The 27,229-nt window shown below is 40.7% G+C and overlaps 3 protein-coding genes across 4 annotated transcripts; all 3 read left to right on the top strand.

Annotated features, from left to right (window-relative positions):
- Positions 1-34: 34 nt before the first annotated feature.
- On the top strand, positions 35-7,301 carry ptgfr (prostaglandin F receptor (FP)). Its single transcript, XM_037769088.1, has 3 exons — positions 35-279; positions 1,210-2,027; positions 5,255-7,301. The coding sequence occupies exons 2-3, from the start codon at positions 1,230-1,232 to the stop codon at positions 5,567-5,569; spliced, it is 1,113 nt and encodes a 370-aa protein (XP_037625016.1). The 5' UTR covers positions 35-279; positions 1,210-1,229; the 3' UTR covers positions 5,570-7,301.
- An 848-nt stretch (positions 7,302-8,149) lies between these two features.
- Positions 8,150-13,878, top strand: btf3l4 (basic transcription factor 3-like 4). The gene is made up of 6 exons (XM_037769208.1): positions 8,150-8,286; positions 8,756-8,817; positions 10,891-11,004; positions 11,125-11,326; positions 12,733-12,792; positions 13,516-13,878. Exons 2-6 carry the CDS (start codon positions 8,764-8,766, stop codon positions 13,560-13,562), a joined length of 477 nt encoding a protein of 158 aa, XP_037625136.1. The 5' UTR covers positions 8,150-8,286; positions 8,756-8,763; the 3' UTR covers positions 13,563-13,878.
- A 140-nt stretch (positions 13,879-14,018) lies between these two features.
- zfyve9b (zinc finger, FYVE domain containing 9b) lies at positions 14,019-25,681 on the top strand. 2 transcript variants are annotated; one of them, XM_037769199.1, is made up of 16 exons: positions 14,019-14,339; positions 16,734-17,566; positions 17,678-17,777; positions 18,291-18,487; positions 18,565-18,676; positions 20,233-20,355; positions 21,176-21,331; positions 21,426-21,650; positions 21,739-21,821; positions 21,926-22,030; positions 22,430-22,580; positions 23,671-23,751; positions 24,001-24,163; positions 24,303-24,408; positions 24,498-24,677; positions 24,974-25,681. In XM_037769199.1, exons 1-16 carry the CDS (start codon positions 14,276-14,278, stop codon positions 25,133-25,135), a joined length of 2,841 nt encoding a protein of 946 aa, XP_037625127.1. In that variant the 5' UTR covers positions 14,019-14,275; the 3' UTR covers positions 25,136-25,681. The 2 variants fall into 2 exon arrangements, 1 of the variants encoding a protein (XP_037625127.1); XR_005206855.1 differs by lacking the exon at positions 24,974-25,681 and having other exon boundaries at positions 23,892-24,163; positions 24,498-24,534.
- Positions 25,682-27,229: the final 1,548 nt, after the last annotated feature.

Genomic DNA, 27,229 nt, shown 5'->3' with positions numbered 1-27,229 from the left:
TTTTTTCTGCAGAATGCAACACTTGTGTTTTTGAAGTGACACCAGCAGACTGAAGCTCGTCCTGCCTTCACTGACTGACTATTGGCACCAGCAGAGAGCAGAGGGAACAAGTTGCTCAGATCTCCACCTCGACTGGTTTATTGAGGAGAACCCTTCAGTGGCATTTACTGCCGGACTGATTACACATCGTTTTTCTTTATTGGCTACCTTAAAAGACACAGAGAGTGGTGAGACGGTCGACTTATGGCGAGTTTTTTATGAGAGAAGATCAAACCTGAGGTAAGGAAGTGAGCTCGATTTGTATTGGCTTATGTGACATTTTTCATATTGAGATGAAAGTATCACCTATAGTCAAACCCAAAACGACATGCGAGCTGTAAGATATTATAAACATGTTATTATAAAGCTGAAAATCTGTTACAAATCAGAGAAACTATGGTTGAAGTGATCTCTCATCAAACTAAAAGACATTTTTTTGGTTTTAAGTTCAATTCCCAAAATGTTGGTACAAATTAATTATGCATCTCATTTACCATTTATCCTCTCCTTCAGATTACATGTCCACTATATGGAGGACAGAACCTGCCAAAATTAAAAATTAAAAAATCAATCAATCAATAAATACTCGATAAATAAATAAACATTCATTCATTCAAATATTTATTCATTAAATGTAGCAAAAATAATAAAACAAAATAAATGTAGCCATTAATTGATGAGAATTGATTGAAGAAGAATTGATAAAATATGACATAAATTGATATTTCTGTTTTAATATGCTTCTTTATTTATTTATTGTTGTATTAATTCCCTTATTTATTTACTCTCCTGTTTAAGTTTCCCTTTTATTTATTTATGTATTTATTTATTTTTAATATTTTTTAAATAAATATAAATTAAATAAAAATAAATGCAAGAATAAATTAATACATTTCAAATTAATGAAAATAAATATTTTAAAAAAGGGGAAATTAATCAATTATTAAAAAAAAATTAATAAAATAAAAGTAAAATAAAATAAAATAAAGAAATAATGGAACTAATACAAAGATAAATAAATAAAGAAGCAAATTAAAACAGAAATATCTATTTATGTCACATTCTATAAATTAATGGCTACATTTATTTTTAATATTATCTTTGCTACATTTAATCAAATTTTTTTCACATTTATTTAGTCATTTATTTATTTATTTTTTATTTTGGCAGGTTTAGTCCTCCATACCACCATGTCAGCCAATGGGAGCTCAGAAACAAATTGCAGCAGGTCAGAGGTCAGACCCAGCACCAACACCTGCAGCCAGAAGGAACTGTCTATCACCGCCTCCGCTGTCTCCATGACTGTTGGCATCTTCTCCAACAGCCTGGCGCTCTTCATCCTCATCAAATCCTACAACCGCATCCGGATCAAGTCCAAGGCGTCTTTCCTGCTGTTTGCCAGCAGCCTGGTGGTCACAGACCTGCTGGGTCACCTCGTCAACGGCTCTCTGGTGCTCTTCGTCTACAGCTTCCACAAGAATTGGGAGACATTTGACCCTCACCGCATCGTGTGCAGTGTCTTCGGGGCGTGCATGGTGTTCTTCGGCCTGAGCCCCTTGTTCCTTGGGAGTGCCATGGCGGTGGAGCGCTGCATTGGAGTCACCAGGCCTATCTTCCACTCCACGGCGTTAGCTTCCCAACACATGAAGAAACTGCTGGGACTCACCTGGCTGCTTGCTGCCCTGGTGGCTGTGCTGCCTGTGTTGCTGTGGAGGCCCTACAGGATCCAGAGCTCCAGGAGCTGGTGCTTCTTCCACATGGAGGAGCCCAAAGACTGGCTGGATATGCTCCTCCCTCTGCTCTTCTCTATGCTGGGGCTGCTGGCCCTGCTGCTCTCCATTACGTGCAACACACTGACAAGCTGCACTCTGCTGCGGGCCAGACTGCGCCGCAAGCATCACTGTAGAGGAACGTCCTACCACATAGAGATGATCTGCCAGCTGCTGGCTATCATGTTGGTGTCCTGCGTGTGCTGGGGCCCCTTACTGGTAAGAATGGGAAGGTCTCACATTCCCTAGTGTCATGAAAATGAGTTTGAAGTCTTTATTAAAGAAACAGTGTGTAACATTTCGGGGCTCTATTGGCAGAAATGGAATATAATATTTATAACTATGTTTTCATTAGTGTATAATCACCTGAAAATAAGAATTGTTGTGTTTTTGTTAGCTTAGACTGTGCCCTTCATTTCTACACAGAGTCCGCCATGTTGCTCTGCCATGTTTCTACAGTAGCCCAGAACAGACAAACCATACAATGACTCTAGAGCAGTGGTCTCAAACTCAATTTACCTGGGGGCCGCTGGAGGCAGAGTCTGGGTGAGGCTGGGCCACATCAGGTATTCCACAAAAAAAGCTTTGTTAAAAAAAAAAACAATCTTCTCAAACGTCATTATTAACAGTTCTTTAACTTGAATGGGTTCTTCTGAACATGAACGGTTCTTCTGAACATGAACTGTCCTGAACATGAATGGAACATTGAAGAACATGAACGGTTCTTCTGAACATGGCCTCTATTGCGTCTCCCACTTTTCCTGAAATTGTCTGTGCTCGTCACCAACCTTTCTCTTCACTGCAGGCTTTGAAAAAGACATGATATATATTCATTCCACTTGGTGTCACTCCGCAATAAAGTTGTGCCTGCTGTGTTTGTGTTGCTCTGCAATTACACCACCAAACCGCTAGTTGGCGGCGGCGTCTCTATGAGTTTCCTTCTTCTTCTTGTACTACAAACAGAAACTGAGCGGAGTTGGAGCTAATAACTGTTGAACCACAGAACTTTTACTGACATTACTGCAACGCCGAAAAGAGACAATATATCTGAGTGGATTTGTGTGAACAAACATTGAAAAGATGGAGGCAGAGAGAAGTAGAACTTGGTCCTGGCCGCTCAGCATCGCTGAGAGACTGGCCTGTGGCCCTTTCAGCATCCACTCTCTCTCTCCCCCCTTTCAAGACTCTATCCACTGTCCTGTCAATAAAAATGAAAAATGCCCCCAAAAAAAAAACTTTATAAAAAAAAAAAAAAAAAAAATTCATATCATATCATATATCATATCAAGGTGGGGGCCACAAAATATCGTCTTGCGGGCCGCAATTGGCCCGTGGGCCGCGAGTTTGAGACCCCTGCTCTAGAGAGAGTCTTTCGCGTTTTTATGTTACCTGAAGGCCGCTGTAGTTCACCGAGACGTATTCTAATGCAACGGTTTGTATGATATCTTATGAATTACGTCTTCACAGGAAACAACTTCCTTAGGTTAAGGCAATGAAACTACTTATTTAGGTTTAGGAAAAGATCGTGGTTTGGCTTAAAATAACTCCAGAAGTGGTGTTACTTAAGTATGTAACTTACATTACAAATATATCAACGTTGACTTCTGGTTTCAACATGAATGCCAGTCTGGGTGAAAGTCTAGTATTTTTTGACCCACCCATCCACCCCGACTTCCACCCTACATGGCCTTCGCCGCTCTTTATATTTCCTGGTTCATGATTATGTGAATTACACACAAATTACAGTGCATTACTTTTCGTACGAACAGTGTATGAGACCAGCCTGTACTGAGGTAACATTAGCAGCAGAGTGCAAACCGTGGTACCGCCAGCTGCCGTCTGACTTCCGTTGCTCCTAAAGTAGAGTTATTGTGGCCTATGAGCGCGGGGAACGGCGTTACCACTGTTTTGCACTTGGCGGTTCACGTTACCGCAGTCTTGTAAAGGGAGGAGTGAGCGGAGGGGTACTCAGTTGGTTACAATCTGCCACCACACCACTAGATGTCACCAAATCCTACACACTGTACCTTTAATCCAGCCTATTATAATAATTGATCTCAATTTCTTATCCATCTGTTATTACATTTACCATACCATAATTTCTCTGATCTTTAAACCACATCTCCTATGTGTCAGTGTGTCTGTCATGGGGTTTTGAACATTGGTTAAGTACAAAGTGATTTTCAGAGGCAGAGAAATTGGTTTTTGAAATGAGACAGAAACCTGGCAGGTTTTATTATCTAAGATGTGTGATAAAAGACGACTCAAGAGAAGCTTGTTTTAATGTTTTCGTACTGCGCCGCTGCTTTTCATTTTCAATCTGTCTGTCCCTCTCATTCTTCGCCGCTGAAGCTCTCATCCATTCATTTATGACTCAAATTGCTCCAATAGTTTATTTTATGACCTTTCCTCTAAACTCCTAAAATACTGCAGTCTGTCCAGATCTCTGGAGCACACCTACACACCTTCAAAATATCTACTCGTCATGCATTTCAAACTCCCTCTCCAGCGTGCTCTCTCTAACATGTTCCAGTCATCCCTTTTACTGCTGCTGGAAAAGTGCACTGTGGTCTACACCATCAGCTCAGTACATGCCTCACTCTTCATCCACAACAATTATAGAGCAAAACACTGATCATATTTATCACATATTCTACAAATTCTGCAAATATGACCAAAGAAATGCGCTGAAATTTCCTTTGTTTTTTTTTAAAAACATGTTATTCTTAGTATCAATGGATCATAACAAATAGGCAAATGCTCGTGTATTGAATCACTGTGCATTTTTGTGGAAGATAATGAAAGTTTCATTCATGAGAAGACACTTAGTGATAGACACCACCAGTCTTCAAAACAGACTCTTTTTTTTGTAACACTGAATCTAAATTATTATTCCTGGAAAGCAGTTGCATATCTTACAAAAACACAGAGTAATTCCAGGGGATGCTTTCAATCAATCAAACTTTATTTGTGTAGCACCTTTCATGCAGGTTAGTGCATTTCAAAGTGCTTCACAGATGACTGACAAGCCCAAAATAAGACAGAACAAGTGTGGAGCGTGAAAACAACAGAAAAGACAAAAACAATTCAACAATTTGATCATTTAAGACCAATGCACGCAAGACAATAAAATGATAAAAATGTAATAATATAGAATAAAAAGCTATAACAACAGTAATGGTAGTAAAACAGTGTGAAGTAAAAACTAAACTTAATAAAATACAATAAAATTATACAAATGAAATACAATAAAATAAGTAATTGATAAAATATTATGTGATTTTACAACTTAAATACTATAATATAAGTGAATAAAATAATAAAAGACATACGATAAATGATGCAGTTCATTGCTTATTTGTCTGTTTAGCCTATATGTCTTAGTTATTTTGCAGATATTAAAGTGTTTCTGTCCTTTTTCCATTATTCTATTACTGCTCTACCAGATCCGTATCATCATTCTGAGCATCAGAGTCAACGACGAGCCTGCGTCGCTCAGCCTCCTGATGGTGGTGCGAATGGCCACATGGAACCAGATCCTGGACCCCTGGGTCTACATCCTGCTGAGGAAGGCTGTTCTGAGGAAACTGTTCATGTTGTTGCCCAGCTGCTGGGGCCCAAAGTTTCTCAACCTTCACCGCTGGCAGCGCATTGTGCTCCGCAGCTCCATGGAGACCAGCAACTCGGGCACTGGCCCGACTGACTGCCGCTTCCTCGGTAGATTACCTCTGCCAGACACTGCCATCAAATCCATCACCTGAACCTGTCTGACCTGAGAACACCTGTGAGACAAACAGGAAGAAGCTATGAAGATGTGCAGAACTTTGTTTGGAATACAGACAATCAACATTATTGTATATAAATCATAAAGTTAGTTTTCATGTTCTCTTTGGAGTTGTAAAAATGGTGAACTGGCAGTATTCTGTTCTGTTGTGTAATATAGGATTTAACTTTTTGTTCCCAACTTTCAGCTCTGCTTAACGCATCAGCAGCTCTGAAAAAATCTGTCTGAAATGATCACAGTGCTCACAGTCAGGTTGGTTCAGTCATTCCTTTATTGCACTTTTTTTTCTATTGGAAAAGTGACCGTCTTAATGCTGCTGAGATTTCCATTTGGCAGCTCCAGCCTGTACCCTTAACCTCGTCTAAAGATTTTTACTGAATGTGTTTGATTCTTTTTGTCTTATATTGTTATTGCAGTTTTTGGCAGTAGCCATACATGAAGGGTAAGGTTAGGGTTGGGAAATATATCGATATCGTGATATGAGACTAGATATTATCTTAGATTTTGGATTGCAATATGACAAACGTGTCTTTGCCTGGTTTTAAAGGCTGCATTACACTAAAATAAATGTTTTTTTCTGAACTCACCAGACTGCTCTAGCTGTTCTATTATATCCTCATTACTGATGATTATTTATCAAAAATCTCTTTGTGTAAATATTTTGTGAAAGCACCAATAGTCAACCCGATAATATCGTCTCAATATCGATATAGAGGTATTTTTTAAAATATATTGTGATATATTGAGATTTTCTCCTTATCGCCCAGCTCTAGGTAAGGGGATATGGATTCATGATACAATCTAATCAATCAGCTACAGGTTACATGTCAGATCCAAACATTTATCTGGATTATAATGTGAATTTATGTTTAATGTAGAAAAAAAATGTCTGCAGCAGAATGTGCAAAATAATGTAAAATAATTGAATTTATCACCAGTTTTGAACCACTCAACAGAAATATTTAAGCCTAAATGACAAACACTGATGGATTAATTGTAGCATCTATCCCATCAGACAGAGCAGGGTCCTAGTCTGGGTTATTATTGCAGTCGGTCAGCGGTTCGCTTGTGGTGATATGTACATTATTGTAAATGTAATGTTCTGCACAAGTGCTTTTGTGGCATCATCTCTCTCTCATGATATTGTTTTCTTTGGGCTGAACTGTGTAATAAAGGTGAAAATGGAAAAACAAAGAATTGAATACGGTTGAAAATGTTTTGTTATGATGGGTGATGGTCAGGGTAATGTCTGTTTCTCCACCAAAAACAACTTTTGAGGTGAAAGCCTGCCTGTCTCTGTCTCTGTGGAGGCTGGAGTTTGGCACCGGGATGATTATAAACACTTTCAGAGTTCAATTATAATTATTAAATGCCTATCAATGATATCAATTAATTATAATTAATCAATCATGATAAGGCAAGATGAACTGATTAATCAATTTACAAACTGTTACAGTATGTGTTGGTAGAACTCTTGCTAATCACAGTTCCTACCGCTGCTCTGTTGGTTTAATTTGATTAATACATTTTGATTATAAATTGAGAGCTGACCTTCAATTACTGTGAAGGGATCGCACAGTGTAAACTGGGAATAATACAGTAAAGCAGAGAAAAAAATAATTGTGAGGTGGAATATAATAGGCAGACATAAATGGAAAACAAATATTAATTTTAGGATTCCACAATAAAATCCACTTCATATTTCATAATATTTAAAGGGACTATTTGAAACTTTCAGAAATGCTTCTTAACAGCGACACCTGTGGCCGTGAAATCAACGAAAGTCAGCGTCGGGCTCGCGCTTGCTCGCTCTCAATATACCTGAACGAGCATCACTCAAAACAGTGAGGCGACACAAGTCAGCTAAAACCACAATATCACTCTATATTTCAGCTGCTTGGCAGTAATGTTAGCTGACCAGACGAAGGTCTCTCCATGAACATGATTTAGATCTGATCCTAGTGTTGGTTTTTCCTGCATAAGTGCAGGCTGAGGCAGCGGGGCTCTGCAGCGTGTCTCCCTGCAGAGGAGACACCGGCACCCGGTCGGTAACGAGAAGACAACGTAAAGCTCCGTCACTTCACAAGACACGGAAAACCTCTGTTGGTCTGGAGGAGCTGCAGCAGTTATTTCTGCACAAACGTCCCCTGTGCATTCACTAGATATTCTCAGAGCTAAACTAACTCTTCTGCAGTGTGTAGTAAGCGCGCGTTCACGTCTAGAGGTGGAGCGAGCTGAGCTGTCTGAGTGAAGGCGAGCAGGCAGAGGAGGAGGGTACAGCGGCTACACGCGAACGCGCATATGTGAGCGCGCATGTGTGACGACCCGCTACATTTATACGCTTAAAAAGTTACAAATAGTCCCTTTAAGACAGAAAATATGACTTGGCAAAATTTATTAAATTAAATTAAATTAAATTAAATTAAATTAAATTAAATTAAATATTTTAATAAATTTGTCTTCATTGTTTATGAAGAACAAACTTTTATCAAGTCTACAGGAGGTAAATGTCTATAATGGAGCAGTGTTTGTTGGTGTAATCTCTAAAGTGTCCTCTAGGTGGCAGCACCACTCTCTACTCTAAATCCCTCCGGAAGCGTAGAAGAAGAAAACCCGTATGGTGTGTGACGTAATCTCTTCCTCATCATAACCTCCATCTTTCACTGCCGCATGCCTGTGTGGATATTTGAGCAGGTTTGGGATGATAAATGTTGATTTGTGTGTACGGTGCTGGTTCTTGTGGATCTTGTGGTTGTTGCAGTGCGGTTGGAGAGGAGCTGTCGGTCCGAACCGAGCCGTGCCAGGCCTGGTTGAGGTCTGGTTGAGGTCTGGTTCAGTCTGCAGGCCTCTCTGGTGTTGTGTTGTGTTGTCATCTCTCTGCAGCTGCTGCAAGCACACTGACAAGCTGCAGCATCACATTAATGGCTATGATTTTCATGCATATTCAAGGTCTTTGTATTAGTTTTTCTTGTAGATAAAACATGTTACTGTATTGTTTTTTAATTGTAGATAAAACATGTTATTGTTACTGTGTTGTTTAGGAGCTGGAGTCTCTCTGGTTAGCTCATGTTGTTGTTGCAGCAGCAGCATGCTAAGCTATCTAGTTGTTTAATTGGTTACACATGTATGTATGTTTTCAGCTTTTATCTTCAATCTCCTGTAGGTGAGAACATGAATCAAGAAAAATTGGCAAAACTTCAAGCCCAGGTCCGGATAGGAGGAAAGGTGAGTTTCACAACCAGGAAGTGGTTCATTGTTTTGATTGTGGAAGGTGTGGTGAGGTGTGATGAGGTGAGGTGAGGTGAGGTGAGGTGAGGTGAGGTGAGGTGAGGTGAGGTGAGATGAGATGGTAGGTGTGTGCTCACTGCTCACCTTTTCATTATGTCAAAAAAACCTACAATACATCCAGACATCAAAAGAGGTGTTTTTTTACTTTATTTTATTTGTAAGTTTTAGAGTGTGTTTATAGTATTTACTAATATTCCTTATAGGATTTGGTATGTTAGGGTGTCATAATACATTTTCAATATAACAAGAATAGGACTTCAACTATTGATTATTGATCATTGTCGATTAATCTGTTGATTATTTTTTTTGATTAATCGATTAGTTGTTTGGTCTGTAAAATGGTGAAAAATCAGTGTTTTCCCAAAGCCCAAGATGAATATTTATATATATATAGAGAGAGAGATATGTATATGTGTATATATATATATATATATTCAGATACTAATATTAATATATATTAAGATTAATATATACATATATCAAGATGAATACATATATATATATATTAATAGTAATATATGAATATATATGTATATATATGTGTATGTATATGTGTTTATGTATATATATATTTATATGTATATATATTAATAGTAATATATATTATTATTATTATTATTTATTTATTTGCACATATATAAAACTGCACAAAATCCAGTCAATGAAAACAAAACAAGAAATGTGTCAGGAGAGGTCAAGAAGCCACAGGCTTATACAAAGGACCTCCCCCCAACAACAAGAAGTACACAAAATGTGCAGAAAAACCTAACCAAACAGTGGAAAACAATCCAATAAAAACAATGAAATACATACAAAAGAAAATGTATCTAAACATATCAAAAGATAATTAGACATCATGAATTAAATGTGATGATAATTTCCTTTTAAAATGTTCTAAGGATAACGAGCTCTTGATAACATGTATTTTGGTGTTCCGTATGTGTATACCAGGAAATCTGAGGGAGATGTTAGGGTGTTGTATCATAATACATTTTCAATATAACAAGAATAGGACTTCCAACTATTGATTATTGATCATTGCTGATTAATCTGTTTATTTTTTTGATTAATCGATTAGTTGTTTGGTTTATAAAAGGGTGAAAAATCTGTGTTTTCCCAAAGCCCAAGATGAATATATATATATATATATATATATATATATATATACACACACTACTGATATACTGATTTATACTTTGAATTAGAGCTGCACATAATTAATTATGTGCAGCCCTAATTCAAAGTATAAATCCGTATGTTATTGTCGCACTTTGATACGTGTTTAATGCAGCAAAATAATTGTAGTGTCTCAGAATGTGCCTTCCGTCCGCCTTTCAGGTGATTATAGCTAACTTTCATATTTATTGAAATATTATATTTTACTTTTTGCAAAGAAATGATGGAACCAGACCCACATTGAGTCATTACCCAGCAGTGTAACACAAAATAATAACAGCTTTAGGATTTAACAAAAAAATATTTGTCGACAGAAACGAGAGAGGTCAACTCGACCTTTACCAGACCAATATATCAGCTGATATTAGCTTGACGCAGATATATTGCCATTGCCACATATGTCGTCTAATAACAAGAAATTGCGATACAAAAGTGCCAAAGATATATTTAAAGGTAGGTTAGAAACAGTGACACCATCACATAGTTTGCCCACCAGAGACCGTTGAAACAAATATAATGGCTAACACTGTTTATATTATGGTTATACGTTTATCTAAAATCAGCAGATATATCAATATTGGAGTTTTTAACTCTCAAATATCTCTATCCATATCAGCCTCAAAAATCTGCCCGGCTACAGACTGCAGCACTGAAATCCAACAGGTTTTGAACAGAATCACATTGTGAATTGTTTGATTCATTTAAAAGCCTTGTATGAAATACTATTATATTGCCCCTGTAGTCTTTTCTTTTTCTCTGTAATGCTGTCACTCTTGTGAGTCATAGCTAGTTTCAAGTGGCTGTCATTTAGTTTCATGTCTACGTTGGTTTTAGGGATCTGCGCGCAGGAAGAAGAAGGTGGTGCACAGAACTGCAACAGCTGATGACAAAAAGCTTCAGAGTTCACTTAAGAAGTTGGCCGTCAACAATATTGCTGGAATTGAGGAGGTAAATTGGTATGGATCAGCTGTATAAGGAAACCCTGAACGTTATCTTACCTTTTACTTTCTTGCATGGCCGGAGCATTTAGCCGTCACTGTAAGAACTTGAGTGGTCGTCTCTTCTCAGGTGAACATGATCAAGGATGACGGGACTGTGATCCACTTCAACAACCCCAAAGTTCAAGCCTCTCTGTCCGCCAACACCTTCGCCATCACGGGCCACGCTGAGACCAAGCAGCTGACGGAGATGCTCCCCGGCATCCTCAGTCAGCTGGGAGCAGACAGCCTCAGTAGCCTGCGCAAACTGGCAGAACAGTTCCCTCGGCAAGGTGGGTGTGACCTCTGACCTCTTAGACCTCTGACCTTTCTCTCAATCACTGTTAAAGAGGAGGGTGGTTTAGTTAAAGATTAGTCACTTCCTGTAGAGGAGAAGCGTCTGTAGCTGACACCACAGATTCATTTCTAAGTAAGTTCTTGCAACACTTCCTTTGTGGTTCAGAATGATTACGGTGGTGTAAGTTTACATATGTGTCATCCCTGTTGTCCCTTTTCACAGCAGCCATTTTGAGATGTAATTGCAGGTAAACACCGGTGTAATTGATAAAATTAATTATGGTCCCGTTCTATTTAGTGTCACAGCCATTCCAGTGAGCCAGCATGTACAATACCAGGGCTGTGGCCAACCGAGTTGGAACAGGGCCATAATTACAGTAATGTTATTCACTTGTTTACCCTGCACAATGACTTGTCAAAATAGCTGCTGTGAAAAGGGACTACAAGCAGGTGTGGGTGAGAGATTGGGCTTCGTGGACAGGCTAATGACCGGTACAAATATGTACTAACCATCAGTTATTGTGGTGCGCGTTGACTCAGATAACATGGAAACCCTCCCTTGTTGCTCTTTTGCTTTTTCATCCACAAGCCCATTTGTTCGTACTGAAGATATAAAGTGAATAAATGTTTAAAAACAGGTCTCAATTATATCATTTTTAAAAAGGGCAAAATTATGTCCTAAAACAGCAGGGCACAGTAGTTTTTAGCAAACTTTACTCAAACAGGAGAAAGTAGTGTATTTGTTGGGGACTATTTTCAGCAGTGGATTAATACACATTCAGTGCTCTAGTGGGTATTTTCAGTAGGGCTGTCCTACTCTTAGTCGACTAATGGGTCGTTTTGGTCTTAGTCGACTAAGATTTCTGTAGTCGATTAGTAATTTTTTATGCTTTTTCCATGCTGAATAACTTATTTATAAGAAATGTATGAGCACATCTCTGGTAAACGCAAGAGATAAAGTGGTGTTTTTGTGTAATTCTTTGTGGATAAACTCAGTTTTACAGATCTGTTGAATAAATGAACTAATCGATTAGTCAAAATTGTACGAGTGTTAGTCGATTAAGAATTGTTTATGAATAAAATGTTCATGATAACGAAGCAACATGTCACCCAGTATAAAGATGTGATTCACAGATGTTTATGATGTGCATTTAATAACAATGAAGGTAAATAAATGGTACAGATCAATAAGATATACCGGTCTTTGGTCACACAGAAAATGTTTGTGAGAAGGGTAAATACATTTTGGTTTTGCTCTATTTGTGGGTTTTGTTGACGATAAGAAAAACATAAAATATCACCAGACCTATTCTTTAAGAAAATATTACAAATCAGGTTACAATCATTTAACAGCCAAAGCCAAAGATATAATGTGTTTTCTTATTTGTACATTTCATCTCAGCTCTCGACAGCAAGGCTCCAAAGGCAGAGGACATTGAGGAAGAGGATGACGATGTTCCAGGTATGGACCATTAAGATAGTATAATTTCATCCTTACTAACTGGGGTCCCCGCAGACCCCAGAGGTCGACTTTTTTTGTCATATCTCACAGGTGCTTTATTCTATCATAACAATTTTTCATGACTTTGTCAATCAATTTCTTCCTAATGACTTCATATCAGTGTTTTCTGTTTTAATTAGTGCTTTTTAAAAAAAAGACCAGTGCATTCAGTTAAAAGCACCCAATTGCAACCTATGCAGTTAAAATAGAATAGATCGATAAAACTTCCACCCTGGGTCCTATTTAAAGTATCACACACTATCAGGGGGGTAGGAGCACTCTGTCATTTTGAAGGAGACAGACACAGACACAGGAGACACACATTTTACACAATATGCAAACTTTCCTAAAATGATAATCTTTTTTTTTTTCTTCAGATGACATTTATTATATAACTAATAATGTTTTGAGGAGAAATAAGTTCACATTTTGCTACGGTGGTTGTTCCTTACAGTAGTTTATTCTTGTCGTTAGTCCTTGTACATTAAATAGGTTGGTAGGATGAGGGTTAAACTAATTCTCATAATGCTACTGTAAGTGTGTTTATTAAAATAAAGAGGATCCACTTTGTAGAAGTGGTACATTGTCTACTGCAATTGATTTTGGAGTAAAGTAAAATAAGTATTGTGCAAAACAGTTTTCTTCTAATGTAATAATTCGCAACGTGTTGTTGTTGTTCTGCAGATCTGGTGGAGAACTTTGACGAAGCGTCAAAGAACGAGGCGAACTGACACACAAGGAGCTCATGTGCACACGGGCTGGACTGCAATGAAGCGAGAAACCTCCTCCGGTGTTTTTAAGTCTAGTCATCGCAGACATATCAGACACTATCAAACACAAAAACCAGAGACTTTTCTATTTTACGATGGCCCACACGGATGTCCGAGTCAGACTGGCTTGTGCTCTTATTAAAAAAAAAAAAAAAGATAAATACTCCCCTTCTGGTAAAAACTGTTAAATCTTCGTCATGGTCAGGATTACAGTGGTCATTAAAGCTAGTCTTAAGACTTTTTGTTTATGAAACAAAAATAAAGGTGATTAACATTTTGTAGATGGTGCTGTGGTCATTGATGAGAAGTATTGATCCAAACTGAAGATGCAGTTTTGCATGGAAAAATGATATTTCCTGCAGGTTGTGCCTGCAGCCAGGCTTCTCATATCTGACATCATAGCGGTAGCGGTGTTGTCTTGGCCTGCTCACTGTCCTGCAGAGCTGAGGAGACAGCAAACTGTGGGGAGGGACATTTCTGCACACCTCTTGAGTTTCTTCAAAGAGCTGCAGAGAGACACAGGGGAGGAGGGAGATCACAGAGAAGAGAGGGGGAGCAGAGAGGAGAAAACCATCCCATATCCTCCGCTTGTGAGCAAGGCACTGCTGCTGCTGCTGCTGCTGCTGCTGCTGCACACTTGGATCCTCTTCTTCTCTCACATGTAACTGGATAAAATGCTCAAGTTCTTCTCTGCGAGGGATGATGAGAATGAAAGCCTGCTGGGAGCAATAACTGAGGGTAAGAAAACTGCGTTGATTTGCAGCCAGGGTGGGGGATGCTTTTTACTCCACCATTCACATTCGCAGCCTGGATGATGATGATACACTGTTTGTCACAGAAAATCTGCTGATACAGCATTTTGGCTGCGCGCATAGTCCGCAGCATCTGTGTGTGTGTGCGCATCATCTGTATGTGTATGTGTGTGTGTGTGTGAGGAGACTGGCAGTAAACATCAGCTCAGCTTGGTGTCCTGCTGAGTCCTGCTGCTCTGATGTAACGGGGCTGCAGGGTGAGTTGAGTGTCGCATTGCCGCCGGCCTCCTCCTCCTCTCCTCGGTTGCCTTCGAGCGGATTAAAAAATTTTGCACACGTGTGTCGAATGCGTCACTGTACCGGAGAAGCGGGAGGCTCCGGTCCAGGCAGCCGGATCGGTGCGGAGCTGCAGCCGCGTCCGGGAATGTGCGCTCTGCAGCCGGCTGCAGGAGAGCGACATCACCCGCCTCTCTCTTATTTTTTTATGGTTTTATGTGCTGCAATGCAGTTTAACCTGCAAAATAAGACTAGATGCATTTCCATTAAAATAAATAGGAACATGCAGCAACACCCTGGCTGCAGTATAGTCTATATTAACTGATTTCTATAGTGGTTGTTTAAGTGTCCTGAGTCATGACTCGTCATGAATCACTGGCTGCTGCTGCTGCTGCTGCTGCAGCTCAATGAAACACCAGCTATGGACACATTAACTCCCACTGCGTGCTGGTCATTAACACTAATGCTTATTATGTAACTACCACATGAGAGACGGTGAAGGGTGCTGGAACAGTAATTGGCTGTAATCAGAGAAGACATTTTGCCTTTATGTTAGAATCTCATGTTGAGATTATGAATGGAGTCTTTCAGAATCAGAAATACTTTGTTGATCTTTAGGGGGGAAATTGGGGCGTTACAGTTGCTCTTGTATAGAAATAAAGGAGAGCATGCAAATTATGTAGATAATGCTACAGTATAAACACAATATATGTAAAGAAATATGAGTAAAATTAAAAAAATTATAATGAAATGAGAATTTAAGAAATATGTATAAATATTTGCATTAAACCTGCAATAGGCAGAATATTTTTTTGCGTCATTGGGCAAAAATCCCATAATAACCTTTCAGCATATGGTGATTCAAGTGTTCTGAGAGAAAACTAGACTTCTGCACCTCCTCATGGCTCTGTTTTCAGGCTTTAGAAAATCTGTGATGTGAGACATACAGTAGGGGCCGGCACTAACCCTTTTGTTGCCCTATAGGCAAAATTCAGATTTGGAGCCGCTCTAGGGTTAGGTTTTTATTTTCATAAATAACTGTATTTATTATAATATAAATAACTATTCCCTGATATTGTCTGCTTAAAAAGTGTTTAGTCAGTTTCACTACAACAAGAGTTACAGGGGTGAATAGTGTATTTTTTTCCTTATTTGTTACCTCAATGCAGAAAATGAAGGGCGCCCACCGGCATTTTTAATTTTTCTTTTCATTTATTTTTTTTTAGAGGGCGAGTTCCCATATTTTAAAAAGTGAGGTTTTCAGGTCTTTTATTTTATAAAGCAGGTTTAAGTGCTTTATAAATACTGTTAAACTATCAAAACGCTCAATATACGGAGAAACACACACAGCCCGTATTCAGAAATTGTGCGTTTGAAACAAGCCGTTAGGATTTCTGTCCATTTGTGATGTCACAAATATACAATATATATAGATAATTTCACGGTTTTAAATGTAAACATTTTAAATGTGTCCCGGTTAATTTCCTGTTGCGGTGTATGTAAATAACATCAGCTGACAGGACGTAAACATGAACCCAAACTGTTGCCCATCAACGCAATTCCGTTGCAATTAAAAAAATTACTCTGATTAATCGATTATAAAAATAGTTGCCGATTAATTTGATAGTTGAATTGATTTATCGTTGCAGCTCTAGTGTGAAACCCTGCAAGCCAACAGAAAAGAAACAAAAAACATCTGTAGGCTGAAATCCTCCTGGGATTATATGGACGCTCAATATGAGACGCTATACAGAGCCAATCAAACAGAACCACTATTGAGCTTTTGGTTCTCTGGAGAACACGCAGCTATGTGGTAGCACCGATTGCTCGGCCTTACGTCAATATTTAGTCCACAACAAACCTTTTCCAGCTCAAACACCTCTCAAGGGCGACTGAGTGCTAATGCAGCCTTTAGTGGTGATTGAAGGCTATGAGGTGTGTTCAGGGTGATGAAATAGATGATCACATGCCATCGAATGGCCACTTAGCACATGTGAACATTTTCCACTTAATATAAGTTGTCGTTAAGGAGCATGCATGGTGTGTGTTAAGTGGTGCGATAGAAACATTGTTCATGATATCATCACGTTTCCCCTTGAAACAGATGAAGGAGACAATCCATCTCTTCAGGACACCAAGCACCACTGGCTGAATAGACCCTGCCTGCTGGTGCTCAAAGATGGGGACGTGTCCAAACCAGGATGCGGCCAAATAAGACCAGAATCTCTGTCTAAGACCTCGTCAGATGTGTCAGTCAGGAACAGCTTTGGGCCATGTGAGCAGAAACCGTCTGAACATCCTGCCAAAACTGCTTCACCCTCCCAGCTGGAGGAGGGCAGCTGCACTGTGACCGCCATCTCCACATGGGGCGAGGGTTGTTTCGGGGAGTCTTCCAGCCCCCTGGTGCTGAGCCCTGCCGAGGCTGCATGGCCCGAAGAAGAGGAGGAGGAGGAGGAGATGGCAGAGGAGAAGGAGAAGGAGAAGGAGAAGAAGCCCCAGGCTCTCCCATCAAAGGAGGACTCTGTGGTTGAGGAGAAGGAGCTGGAGGAGAGCAGGCTGGAGCAGCAAGAGCAGTCCTGCAGCTCAGAGGCGACAGCAGCACCCTCTACTACTCTCTCACATGATGAGACGCATCATGGCAAGGGCTCCAAGGAGCTCCAGAGCCAGCTTAAGATGCTCCGAGATGAGACCAACAGCAGCAAAGCCCATGAAGCCAGCGGGGAAGGAGCGATGGGGGACTGTGCAGCTTCTTCCCCTCTGGATCCTGACAACGAGTCCCAGCTGAGCCCGGTTGGTATTCTGTCCAAGGATCGAGGCACTGTCCTCGGGGAGGTTGCTCCCTTGTGGATCCCTGATGCTCAGGCACAGGTCTGCATGAAGTGTGGGGTCAAGTTTACGTTTACTAAGAGGAGGCATCACTGCCGGGCTTGTGGGAAGGTGAGGAAAAAAGTTCATATGTTGTGCAGCATTTAAAATAGAATTTAATTAGACTGACTTATAGTTGACGTGTGAAATGTGTGTGTCTGTCTTTATGTGGTGTATCCTCAGGTTTTTTGTGCACTTTGCTCCAATCTGAAGTTGAGACTCACACATCTGGATGGCAAAGAGGGACGAGTTTGTATTTCCTGTCATTCAACCCTCCTCAAAAGTAAGCACGGATTTATTTTTTGTGTGTTAAAGTTCACAGGTTCTTTTTAATGAAAATTTGCTTAAAGGGGACCTGTTATGCTTTTGTGCTTTTCCCTTTTCCTTTAGTGTGTTATATAGTTTTTTTGTGTATGCAAAGTTACAAAGTCCAGGCCAAAGGGAGTTACTCTCCCCCACAGAAACACTGCTCCTAAACTGCCTTTTCTTCTGTAACGTGGTGATGTCACCAAGTTATACATTTGCATAATACCTGCCTAGCAGCTAGTTTGGCACGCCCTCAAACAAAGCTAGTTAGAGCGGAGCTGAAGCGGAGTCTGAAGAGTTTGGGTTAGGGGGCAGGAGGTCAAACAGAGCGTTTCAGACAGAGGGTGAAAAGAGGTGCTGTAGCACAGCCGGTATGAGAACAATTATGTGTTTTTGGAACATTAAAGCATGTAGACATGTTCTAGTAGAAATGCACCTGAAAATAATCATAGTAGGTCCTCTTTAAGTAATTGTTGCACCCTCTCCTCAGGGACACCTCCGAGGGGGAGAAGGAGGGTGTGGTTTGCAGATGACATCCTCCCCAGTAAGCAGTCGGAGTCGGCTCCAACCACACCGACCAGAGGGTTCTCACCGCTGATGAGACGAGCGCTGGGCGGGCCAGGTAGAAGTCCTGTGGGTTCACCACAGATCAGGAGAGCCTTGAGGCCACATGGGACGAATATCAATGTAAGATCATCCAAAACAGATAGAGAGTTTGTAGAAAAGCATGGGCTCCTGACTCCTCTTCCTCCCTCTTCCTCCAGGAGGCCTGTGGTCCGTACGGCTGGGGCACCACGACTTTAGTGAGCAGCTCTGCCAACCTCATCCCCCTGGACGGCCTGCCGCCCATCCTCACCTCCACAGGAGTCAAAGGAGGTAAGACAGGCTCCATCCAATTTGAAAGTCAACGATTTTGCAAAATTACTTTGTGGATTTTCTGTTTACGGGGGAGCAGATGCTGGTATTTTCCTCGTGACCTTGAAATGTGCAAGACTCGCACAGTTTGCACGGTGCAAAGATTACAGACAGAACAGAATGGAGTTTCATGCAAATCAGGCAGCATGAGGCGAGGTGAAAGTTTGGTCTCTGATGTTGAGGAGTTGACAATTTGATGATGACTAAAAGGAAGTGAGAGCAGCATCTACAGAATAATGCTGGATAACCTAAATTAACACTTTTAAGCTTGTCTGTTCTGAATAGAAGAAAATAAAAGATGAATTAGTCATTAGTGTTTTAATTCTTCCCACTTAAAGGGGACATATTGTTAAGTACTCACTGGTTGCGTCTGAAATTCCGTACTAACATGCTATTTAGTACGCTAAAACAGTATGTGAGATATTTTAGCATGTCCAAAACCCTAGTATGTAACCAGTAGTATACGCAACTTGCATAATATTTCCAATGAAATATCACAGTATGCAACGCTGAACACTACAGCGGCGTAAATATCCCACAACGCAGTAAAAAATGCAGTAGTGACGACAACGTTCACAACATATGTTGACAGAGATTTCACTTTGCTAGGCATAATATATATTTTAAATTAATTCAGACTTTGAGTCTCACAAACACTTGTTTTTGGTCACATGAGGTTGGTACGGGTTACCATGGTTACAAGTCTCCAACCGGCAAGGAGGCTTTCAGGGAGTGGCGACGGAAATTACTGCTCAGTGCGTCCGAAAAGAGACATACATGAATTTGGACAAAGCCACTTTTCAGTGCTTGTGTACATACATTTGGGTATCTGGAGTACCTACAGTACCCACCCACAAACTGCCAACGCACATACTGTGATGAACTGTGACAACATGTGATTCAACAAGCAGATTCAGATTTGGCTTCTCTTCCTACGTCACATGCAGTCTCACTAGAATATATTGCCCACAGCTTGAGGACTATACATTTGCAAAGGTGCTACATATTTTTCTCACGAGCCAATCAGAGCAGACTGGGCTTTTTCAGGAGGGGGTCTTAAAGAGACAGGCGCTAAAACGGAGCGTTTCAGACAGATCGTGAATACAGGTATATTCAGACAGACAGGATGAGAAAAATGTTCGAGTAGAAACCCCAAAACACAATTATGAACCTGGAAATGAGCATGATAAGTCCCCTTTAAGAGTCATGACTACCCCCTATAGAGCTGTAAATGATAATGTGAACCCCGTCCTGCATGGTTAAACAGAGGCGTTTAATAGTAATAACAGCATTAATAAAAGCTACCTCTCCTTGCATCTTAATTAGGACCAGGTTTCGACAATGGTTATTAATCCTCACACAGCTATGAGTTCATTTTCAATGAATTTAGCGGTTTTATTTGCTTACAATGGATAAAAGTACAAGGTCGGAAAAATGCTTTTCTGTGCCAGCTCAAAGCATGAGCAGTTGTAGAAGATACTGCAGTCTAACCACAGTGTTACTATATTGTTTTTCAGATTACACCGTGGAGGAGCAGCCTTCTGAGATGCTGCTCATCCAGGAGTTGGAGAGCGGCAGACCAAAGCCCCTGGTGTTTGTCCTCAACGCTAACCTGCTGGCTATGGTCAAGATGGTCAACTGTATGTTTATTTTTATCTTTTCATCGTGCATGATAAAGTACATAGCAAACGACACATTGGTAACATATTGTACATAATCTAGTATAGGTGCTGCTGTGATCCTACAAAGAAAACATTGTTATTGAATACAAAAAAAGGGATGACTGGATGTGATTTCAGTTGGACTTTTTAAGGGGAGGCACCCCAGGTGAATAGGATAAAAACATGTAACCATGGACTCCTGGTACATTGTTATCTGACCCATGTTCAATCCTCCTTTTGGGGAGTTGGGTTGAACCCTGGTCAGGGCAATTCAGATATACGACCTGGGTCACAACCCGGGAGCAATGCATACCAATCAGCTCAGGTGTTAGAAATGGGCGGAGGTTTACATGTCTGGAGGATTACAGAGAGAAGGGATGATAGTGGCATCATCAATGTGTGCAAAAACATAAAATGTCACAGAATGATTCATGCTTTTGGGATAATATGGCGTAAATATAGTAGGCCTACTTATACAGCATTTTTACTTTTGTAAAATGTTAAAGGTCCCATACTGTAAAAAGTGAGATTTTCATGTCTTTTGCAAATAAGGCATTATCTAATGCTATACCTTTTGGTGAATTTAGGTGAAATCTACAGACACAAATAGACAAAGTAGTAAAATAAACACCTAAATGTGTATTTTGGATGTTTTCTTTTCACTAGTCTGAAAGAAGACTATGGAAGCAAAATAGCCCAAAATCTCAGAATTGAAAAGTGCATGAAAAATTATGTTTTCGTCTGGGGGTGTCCTGTCTTTGTCGACCTCTGAGGTTGTTGTTCCTTGATTGTGTTACAGATGTTAACAGGAAGTGCTGGTGCGTGACGACGAAGGGGATGCATGCAGTGGGCCAGGTGGAGGTGGTGCTGCTGCTGCAGTGCATGCCTGAAGAGAAAAGCTTCCCAAAAGACATCTTCAGCCACATTATCCAGCTGTACAGGGACACCCTCACAGGTCAGTCAACTTCCAACTGGTGTAATTCCCATACACTGACTGTTAAAAGTGTTTTACAGCTATAATTACACATTTTTCCTCTGTATTCCTGCAGGAAAGGTTGTGAAACACCTGTCGCTGTCCCTGTTCGGCAGTAGCTTCCTGGGCAGTGAGGAGCACGCGGGCTTCCTGTACATCCGCTCCACTCTCCAGTCCCTCCAAGGTCTACCTCTGCCCAGCCAGCCCTACCTCTTTGGCCTGCTGGTCCACAGAGCAGAGGTGACCTGGGCCAAAGCCTTTCCCCTGCGTCTCATGCTGCGATTGGGGGCTGAATACAGATGTAAGCCAGCAGGCCCCAGTGTGAAATGCTGCATCTGTAAATGCTGCAGGATTTCTCTTCAGTTAAACCGCTTTCTTTCTTGTTCCAGTTTACCCGTGTCCTCTGTACAGCGTGCGCTTTAGGAAGCCCTTGTTTGGGGAGATTGGCCACACCATAATGAGACTTTTAGTGGTGAGTATGACACCCCATTCCCACCATTAATAGTTAAGTTTGGTGTCATAACTTTTACAAAACTTCCCATAATTGATGTTCCTCTTCTTCCCATCCTGTTCCAGGACTTTAGGAACTACCGTTACAGCCTACCGATGGTGCCAGGGCTCACTGTGGATCTAGAGGCTCAGAGGACCTGCATAAAGATACCAACCACTGGCTATAATGAGGTAAGAATAAGCCTTTAAATGCCCAGCCTGTTTCCATTCCCAGGGCGTCAAATACAGACGCTTTGTCACGGCCGTCGGCGTTCGATACCGGTATGAGAGACACCAGGCTTTCCATTAACTACGATGTAAACCCATCAACGGCAACAGTAAACGCACAGGGAAAGAGATGTAATGACGTAGATTAAAGAGCCCGTACACAACGTCAAGTCAGATTTTCGCTGTAAAAACATAGTAATTTTAAGCCCAACCATGAGTGTTTTTGTTTAATTCACAACATTAAGCATGGGTTTACTGAGACCAAAAAGTGGCGCAGAGGGGTCTGACAAAGCGTCAGTATGTGACGAGTTAATAATAATGTTTATGTGTTTTTTACCAATGGTTATCCTTCCCTTTCTTTAGCTTATGAAGGCTTTGAATAAGTCCAATGAGCATGTGCTGGCCATCGGGGCGGGCTTCAACGAGACGGCAGACTCCCACCTCATCTGTGTGCAAGGAGACGACGGCCAGTACCAGACCCAGGCCATCAGCATCCACAATCAGCCACGCAAAGGTGGGCCATAATAACAGGTTACTGTGAGAGGGACAACAAGATAGCAGAGTCTAAGTAATAGTGAAAGGCATTCACTGCAATCAGAAATGTGGAAGGGGGACGCCCTGATAACATAATTTATCTGTTATTTAGGGCAACTTTGATACTGTATGATCGGCTGCAGAGTAAACAGAGTAATGATTTCCCCTCCTAGTTATAAGAGCTCTGATTGTGGGCAGATTGAGTTCACCTGTGTCTAGTTGACTCTAGACAGCACAGCTGAGCCTTTGGAGCTCATCAGGGTCATGGCAGACATGGAAGACTTTCAACACTACCCAAAGGGAAATTAAAGAGAAACAATGGCCCAACCCCAATGTCTACACCCACAAAGTCCATAAGGTGTTTAGGGCTGACCCACTGTCAAATCGTCAAATGCTTGAGGGCTCACATGCAGACATTTTGAGCCCTTTATGCACACTTTCTGTAAGTCTGCATTTGTGCAGACTTTGCCCGGGGGAATTACCCACAATTCATAGCATTGTGACATTAAACAAATGGTTACCACAGTTACCAGGGGACGAAAGAGGAGACAAAGAGGACGGCACATGGGTGTTCAGCCAGGCATATTTAAATTTACACGAAAACATTAACATTAATGATTTAAGATGGTAGATAAAAAAAACACATGAAATCAGAGGAATGCAAGCGTTAGACTATATTACACACCTCGTTTATTCATAAACCATTTCTTTTAAATTTGCTTAATGATGCTGTTCTGACAAAAAAAAATGGATTATTTGACAATTACCTCTAGTCTCGTAGAGCCTGGAAGACGTTCATGAGATATGTATGTCGCTGCACAGTGCTGTCCCATTCATATTTATACCATTTCAATCATTTTTTGTTTTTTTAAATATTCATCTACATAAAAATGTTATCAATAAGACCTTTAAAGAGAAACAAAGGGCTCAAGTGGCCCACTGGACCAAAGAAGTTCCCTTATATAACACCAGATGGCACTACATGATAGTGTTTTTCTACTGTATCAGGATCGGAGCCATAGAATTTGTCTCTAAAGATGTTTTTTTCTCTATTTATTTTTTTATTACAGTTACTGGATCATGCTTTTTTATATTCAGTAGTGCTCTGAAAGCGTCTGCAGGATACCTCGCCAAGTCCAGCATCGTAGAAGGTAGGATGCTCGCTCAGAGGGGAGTCAGGTTCACCTTGACATGACATGAAGTATAGTGCATGTTAACAGCTCTGCTTTAAAACTGGTTTATTCAGAATGTGTTGATCTTTGTATGTGTGTGTCTGTGTACATTTTAACAGACTGTTTGTCTAGGCGTGTGTACATGTTTATGCATGTGAGTGTATGTGTGTGTGTGTGTGTGTCCGTGTTCGTGTGTTTCTCCTGTATTGCTGTCCCCTTCTCCCCCAGATGGGCTGATGGTGCAGATCACCGTGGAAACCATGGCAGAGCTCCGCCGGGCACTGCGGGACATGAAAGATTACACTGTCACCTGTGGACGGCTCGACCAATCAGATGGCCAGGAGCTGGTGTGTGTACAGTGGGTGGAGGAGAAATGCACTGTGAATAAGGGGTGAGTGTGTGTTTGATGTGGCAGAATGAAGCTTTTGTGCTCAAAGAGAACAAAGAATACGAACCAACCACTACACTGCACTAACTGCATTTTAATTTCTGGCCTGTGTTGTAAATGAATGTGTGTTTGTATCCTTCAGTGTTATCAGCCCCATCGATGGGAAATCCATGGAGTCTGTCAGCAGTACGAAGATGTTTCAGAAGTCAGAATACAAAGAAAACGGGAAGATCATCCGCTGGACAGAAGTACATAATGATGATCTGCTTACAATACCAACATCAGTCCATGTGAACCGTCCTCCTCCCTTCACGTGTCTGTGTATTGTGTTGTGCAGGTGTTCTTCCTGCAGCGGGGAGATCATCCCAAAGGAGGAGCGAGTGACTCTGCTGAACACGACCGGTTGACGGAGCGGATCGCCCGGGCGTTTTGCTTGGCGCTGTGTCCACACCTCAAACTGTTGAAGGAGGACGGGATGGCCAAACTGGGGCTGCGAGTCGCTTTTGACTCTCAAGAGGTCAGAGGTCAAGGATTATACAACATATTGTTACTAACCTCCCATAAGAAGGTTGCATCGTGATGCAGACCTTGGTACGGACTTTGAGAAGCCATGCCTTAAAGTTTCAGATGCTCTTCCACTTGGCCAAAAAGTTTATGAAATGTAGTCTAGTCTGGGATCTTTTGTAAAAACTCCTACTGGTTTAACGTTGGTGGGGATAACATATGAAATATGACTCACATAGTTGTGAAGTTTACAACACAAGCTCCTGGGTTTGACTATATTAAAAGTAATTCGTTATTTTGTAATTCCAGGTGGGATTTGTGGCTGGGAGCAACGGGCAGCCCCTCCCAGCTCAGTACCTCAACGCCCTGGACAGCGTGCTGATCCCCGTCATCCACAGCAGGGGGCGCAAGAGGGACGACGAGCCCATCGTGATGGAGCTCATCTTCTACATCCTGGAGAACATCACTTAGAGCGCACACACACACACACGCTCACATCTTTTTAACCCTGACCACAACTCTGTCTCCGGCAACGTCTCATCAGTGCTGCCAACGGTTTCAGGGGCAAAAGAAGCATCCAAAGGGCGAACCGGACCACATCCGAGGTCTGCATCCATCTCATCCACTCACGAGTAGAGAGAGACGTGGTCTGACTCTTAGTGGTTCTCTGATCTCACCCTGCCCTGCAGCAGACAATCTGGGTACGCATGAAGCCTAGGACGGACCATCAGATCACTGTACACACCGTACAGCAGTAGCAACCTCATAGCTTGATATCATTCACGTCACACAATGTTCAATACGGAGAATACCTTTAAAAAGTGGGAGCTGGGTTCAGCCCCCATGACCTTAAAGCAAAGAGGAAAAAGAGAATGACTTGAAGAAAGTAGATCTGTAGCTATTTGTTGCACACTGAATGAATGAATGCCTGAAGAATGTTTTCATACTGGATGTATTTTAACTGATTGCTCATGAAATGTAATGTCGGCTTGGAATTAAACTTGCAACGATGACTGAGTTACTGCCTGTTCATCCAGGATCCTCAACACATTTACCCAAAGTGCTTGTAGAGTACTAGAGCGGCGGTTCTCAAACTGTTTGGAGTCAGGGACTCCTTATCTTACAGAGGAGAACATTTTCCAAGGACCCCTCTTAATCATAACACCGATAACCACCATTTGTACTCTTAGATGCCATTGGAACTATTTGTTTTCTAAAACATTTCAACGTAAATACTTCAGACATGTTTCATAGTGATAAACAGAAACCATTTGAATCATGTTAAGATAAAATCAGATTGTATAATCCTTTATGAGTCCCACAGCGGGGAAATTTGCAATGCTATTGAATGTTAATATCTTATATAACTTATATACCTTTAAACAAAGAGTGACTTGACAGCATTTATAGCCTATAATTCAAGTAACTGAGCATAAAAACTTTCAGAAGATAGATCTAATAAATCAAGACATTTACATTTACCAGTCTAAAACTGTGCCTCAACTTTAAAATAGTGAACTTTCTATTGGCCCAAAGCTAACCTGGGTGGGAGTAATGGACACAATATGCTTGTTTTATTGGTGCAAATGTTCTCCATCTGTAGATATGCACTTTTTAATGAGATTATATTCTGATATATATTATAATTTATAACAAATTATTTTGCGGACTCCATGACAGTGTGCCTGGGGGTCTCCAGACCCCACTTTGAGAATCACTGAATTAGAGTATTGCTATTTTACTCTGCTTTATACTTCACTACATTTCAGAGGGGAATACTCTACTTTTTTTCCCTTCACAACAACTATAATTACAAACTATTTTACAGATCAAGATTTTACAAACAAAATAAGCACTTTATTAGGTACACCTGTAAAATCAACTACAATCCAAAAGGCCTTTTTCACAGCAACCAGTCATAGCAGGCTAAACACAGGTACAATTGATACAATTAATTACTGGGTTATAATTAATGTTATTTAAATTAATTGAACGACGTGAAAAAGGCGTATTCAACAGCTCATTTACAAAGATATAGGCTGCGTTCCAAATCGCATACTTTTTACTTTTAGTAACTGCGTCCGGATGTAGTAGGACATGTATTGGGACATACTAAATCTCTTTCTGGCATACTAAATGGTAATGGTAGTATTGAAACGCACAGCATGTATGTTCCAATACATAGTATGTCAAATGCAGCATGCCAAAAATACCATGATGTCCTACTACATCCGGTCACATTTTCCAGTATGAGCAAGAGGGTCAAAGTTAAAGGCACAACGTTATGATGAAGTACTATGTCCCAATTGTATCTATACTGCATGTTACAGTACGTATTTTGTGAGGGCAGTTGTAGTACGTACTAAAAGTAAAAAGAAAAACTACGTGATTCAGAATGAAGCCTTAGTGACTTTAGGTACACCTGTAAAAAAATCAGATGCATTCCAATAGGCCTTTTTCACAGCAGCCAGTCATAGCAGGCTAAACACAGGTGCAATTGATAAAATCAATTATGGTCCCCGGCCGACCTAAATGGAACTGGGTCGTAATTAAGGTTATTAAGTA

This window comes from Sebastes umbrosus, chromosome 5 (genome assembly GCF_015220745.1).
Source record: "Sebastes umbrosus isolate fSebUmb1 chromosome 5, fSebUmb1.pri, whole genome shotgun sequence".
NCBI classification, from domain to species: Eukaryota; Metazoa; Chordata; class Actinopteri; order Perciformes; family Sebastidae; genus Sebastes; species Sebastes umbrosus.
The sequence above is the reverse complement of the archived record's forward strand: the minus strand, read 5'-3'. Positions and strand labels throughout refer to the sequence as shown.

What these genes read in the sequence shown, in the direction of transcription:
- ptgfr (XM_037769088.1), top strand. Translation starts at nt 1,230, where the DNA reads ATGTCAGCCAATGGGAGCTCAGAAACAAATTGCAGCAGGTCAGAGGTC. An exon ending in TGTGCTGGGGCCCCTTACTG is followed by an intron (nt 2,028 to 5,254) that starts GTAAGAATGGGA and finishes CTGCTCTACCAG; the next exon opens with ATCCGTATCATCATTCTGAG.
- btf3l4 (XM_037769208.1), top strand. Translation starts at nt 8,764, where the DNA reads ATGAATCAAGAAAAATTGGCAAAACTTCAAGCCCAGGTCCGGATAGGA. An exon ending in ATATTGCTGGAATTGAGGAG is followed by an intron (nt 11,005 to 11,124) that starts GTAAATTGGTAT and finishes GTCTCTTCTCAG; the next exon opens with GTGAACATGATCAAGGATGA. An exon ending in AGAACAGTTCCCTCGGCAAG is followed by an intron (nt 11,327 to 12,732) that starts GTGGGTGTGACC and finishes ATTTCATCTCAG; the next exon opens with CTCTCGACAGCAAGGCTCCA.
- zfyve9b (XM_037769199.1), top strand. Translation starts at nt 14,276, where the DNA reads ATGCTCAAGTTCTTCTCTGCGAGGGATGATGAGAATGAAAGCCTGCTG. An exon ending in ACTGCCGGGCTTGTGGGAAG is followed by an intron (nt 17,567 to 17,677) that starts GTGAGGAAAAAA and finishes GTGTATCCTCAG; the next exon opens with GTTTTTTGTGCACTTTGCTC. An exon ending in CCACAATCAGCCACGCAAAG is followed by an intron (nt 22,581 to 23,670) that starts GTGGGCCATAAT and finishes TTTTTATTACAG; the next exon opens with TTACTGGATCATGCTTTTTT.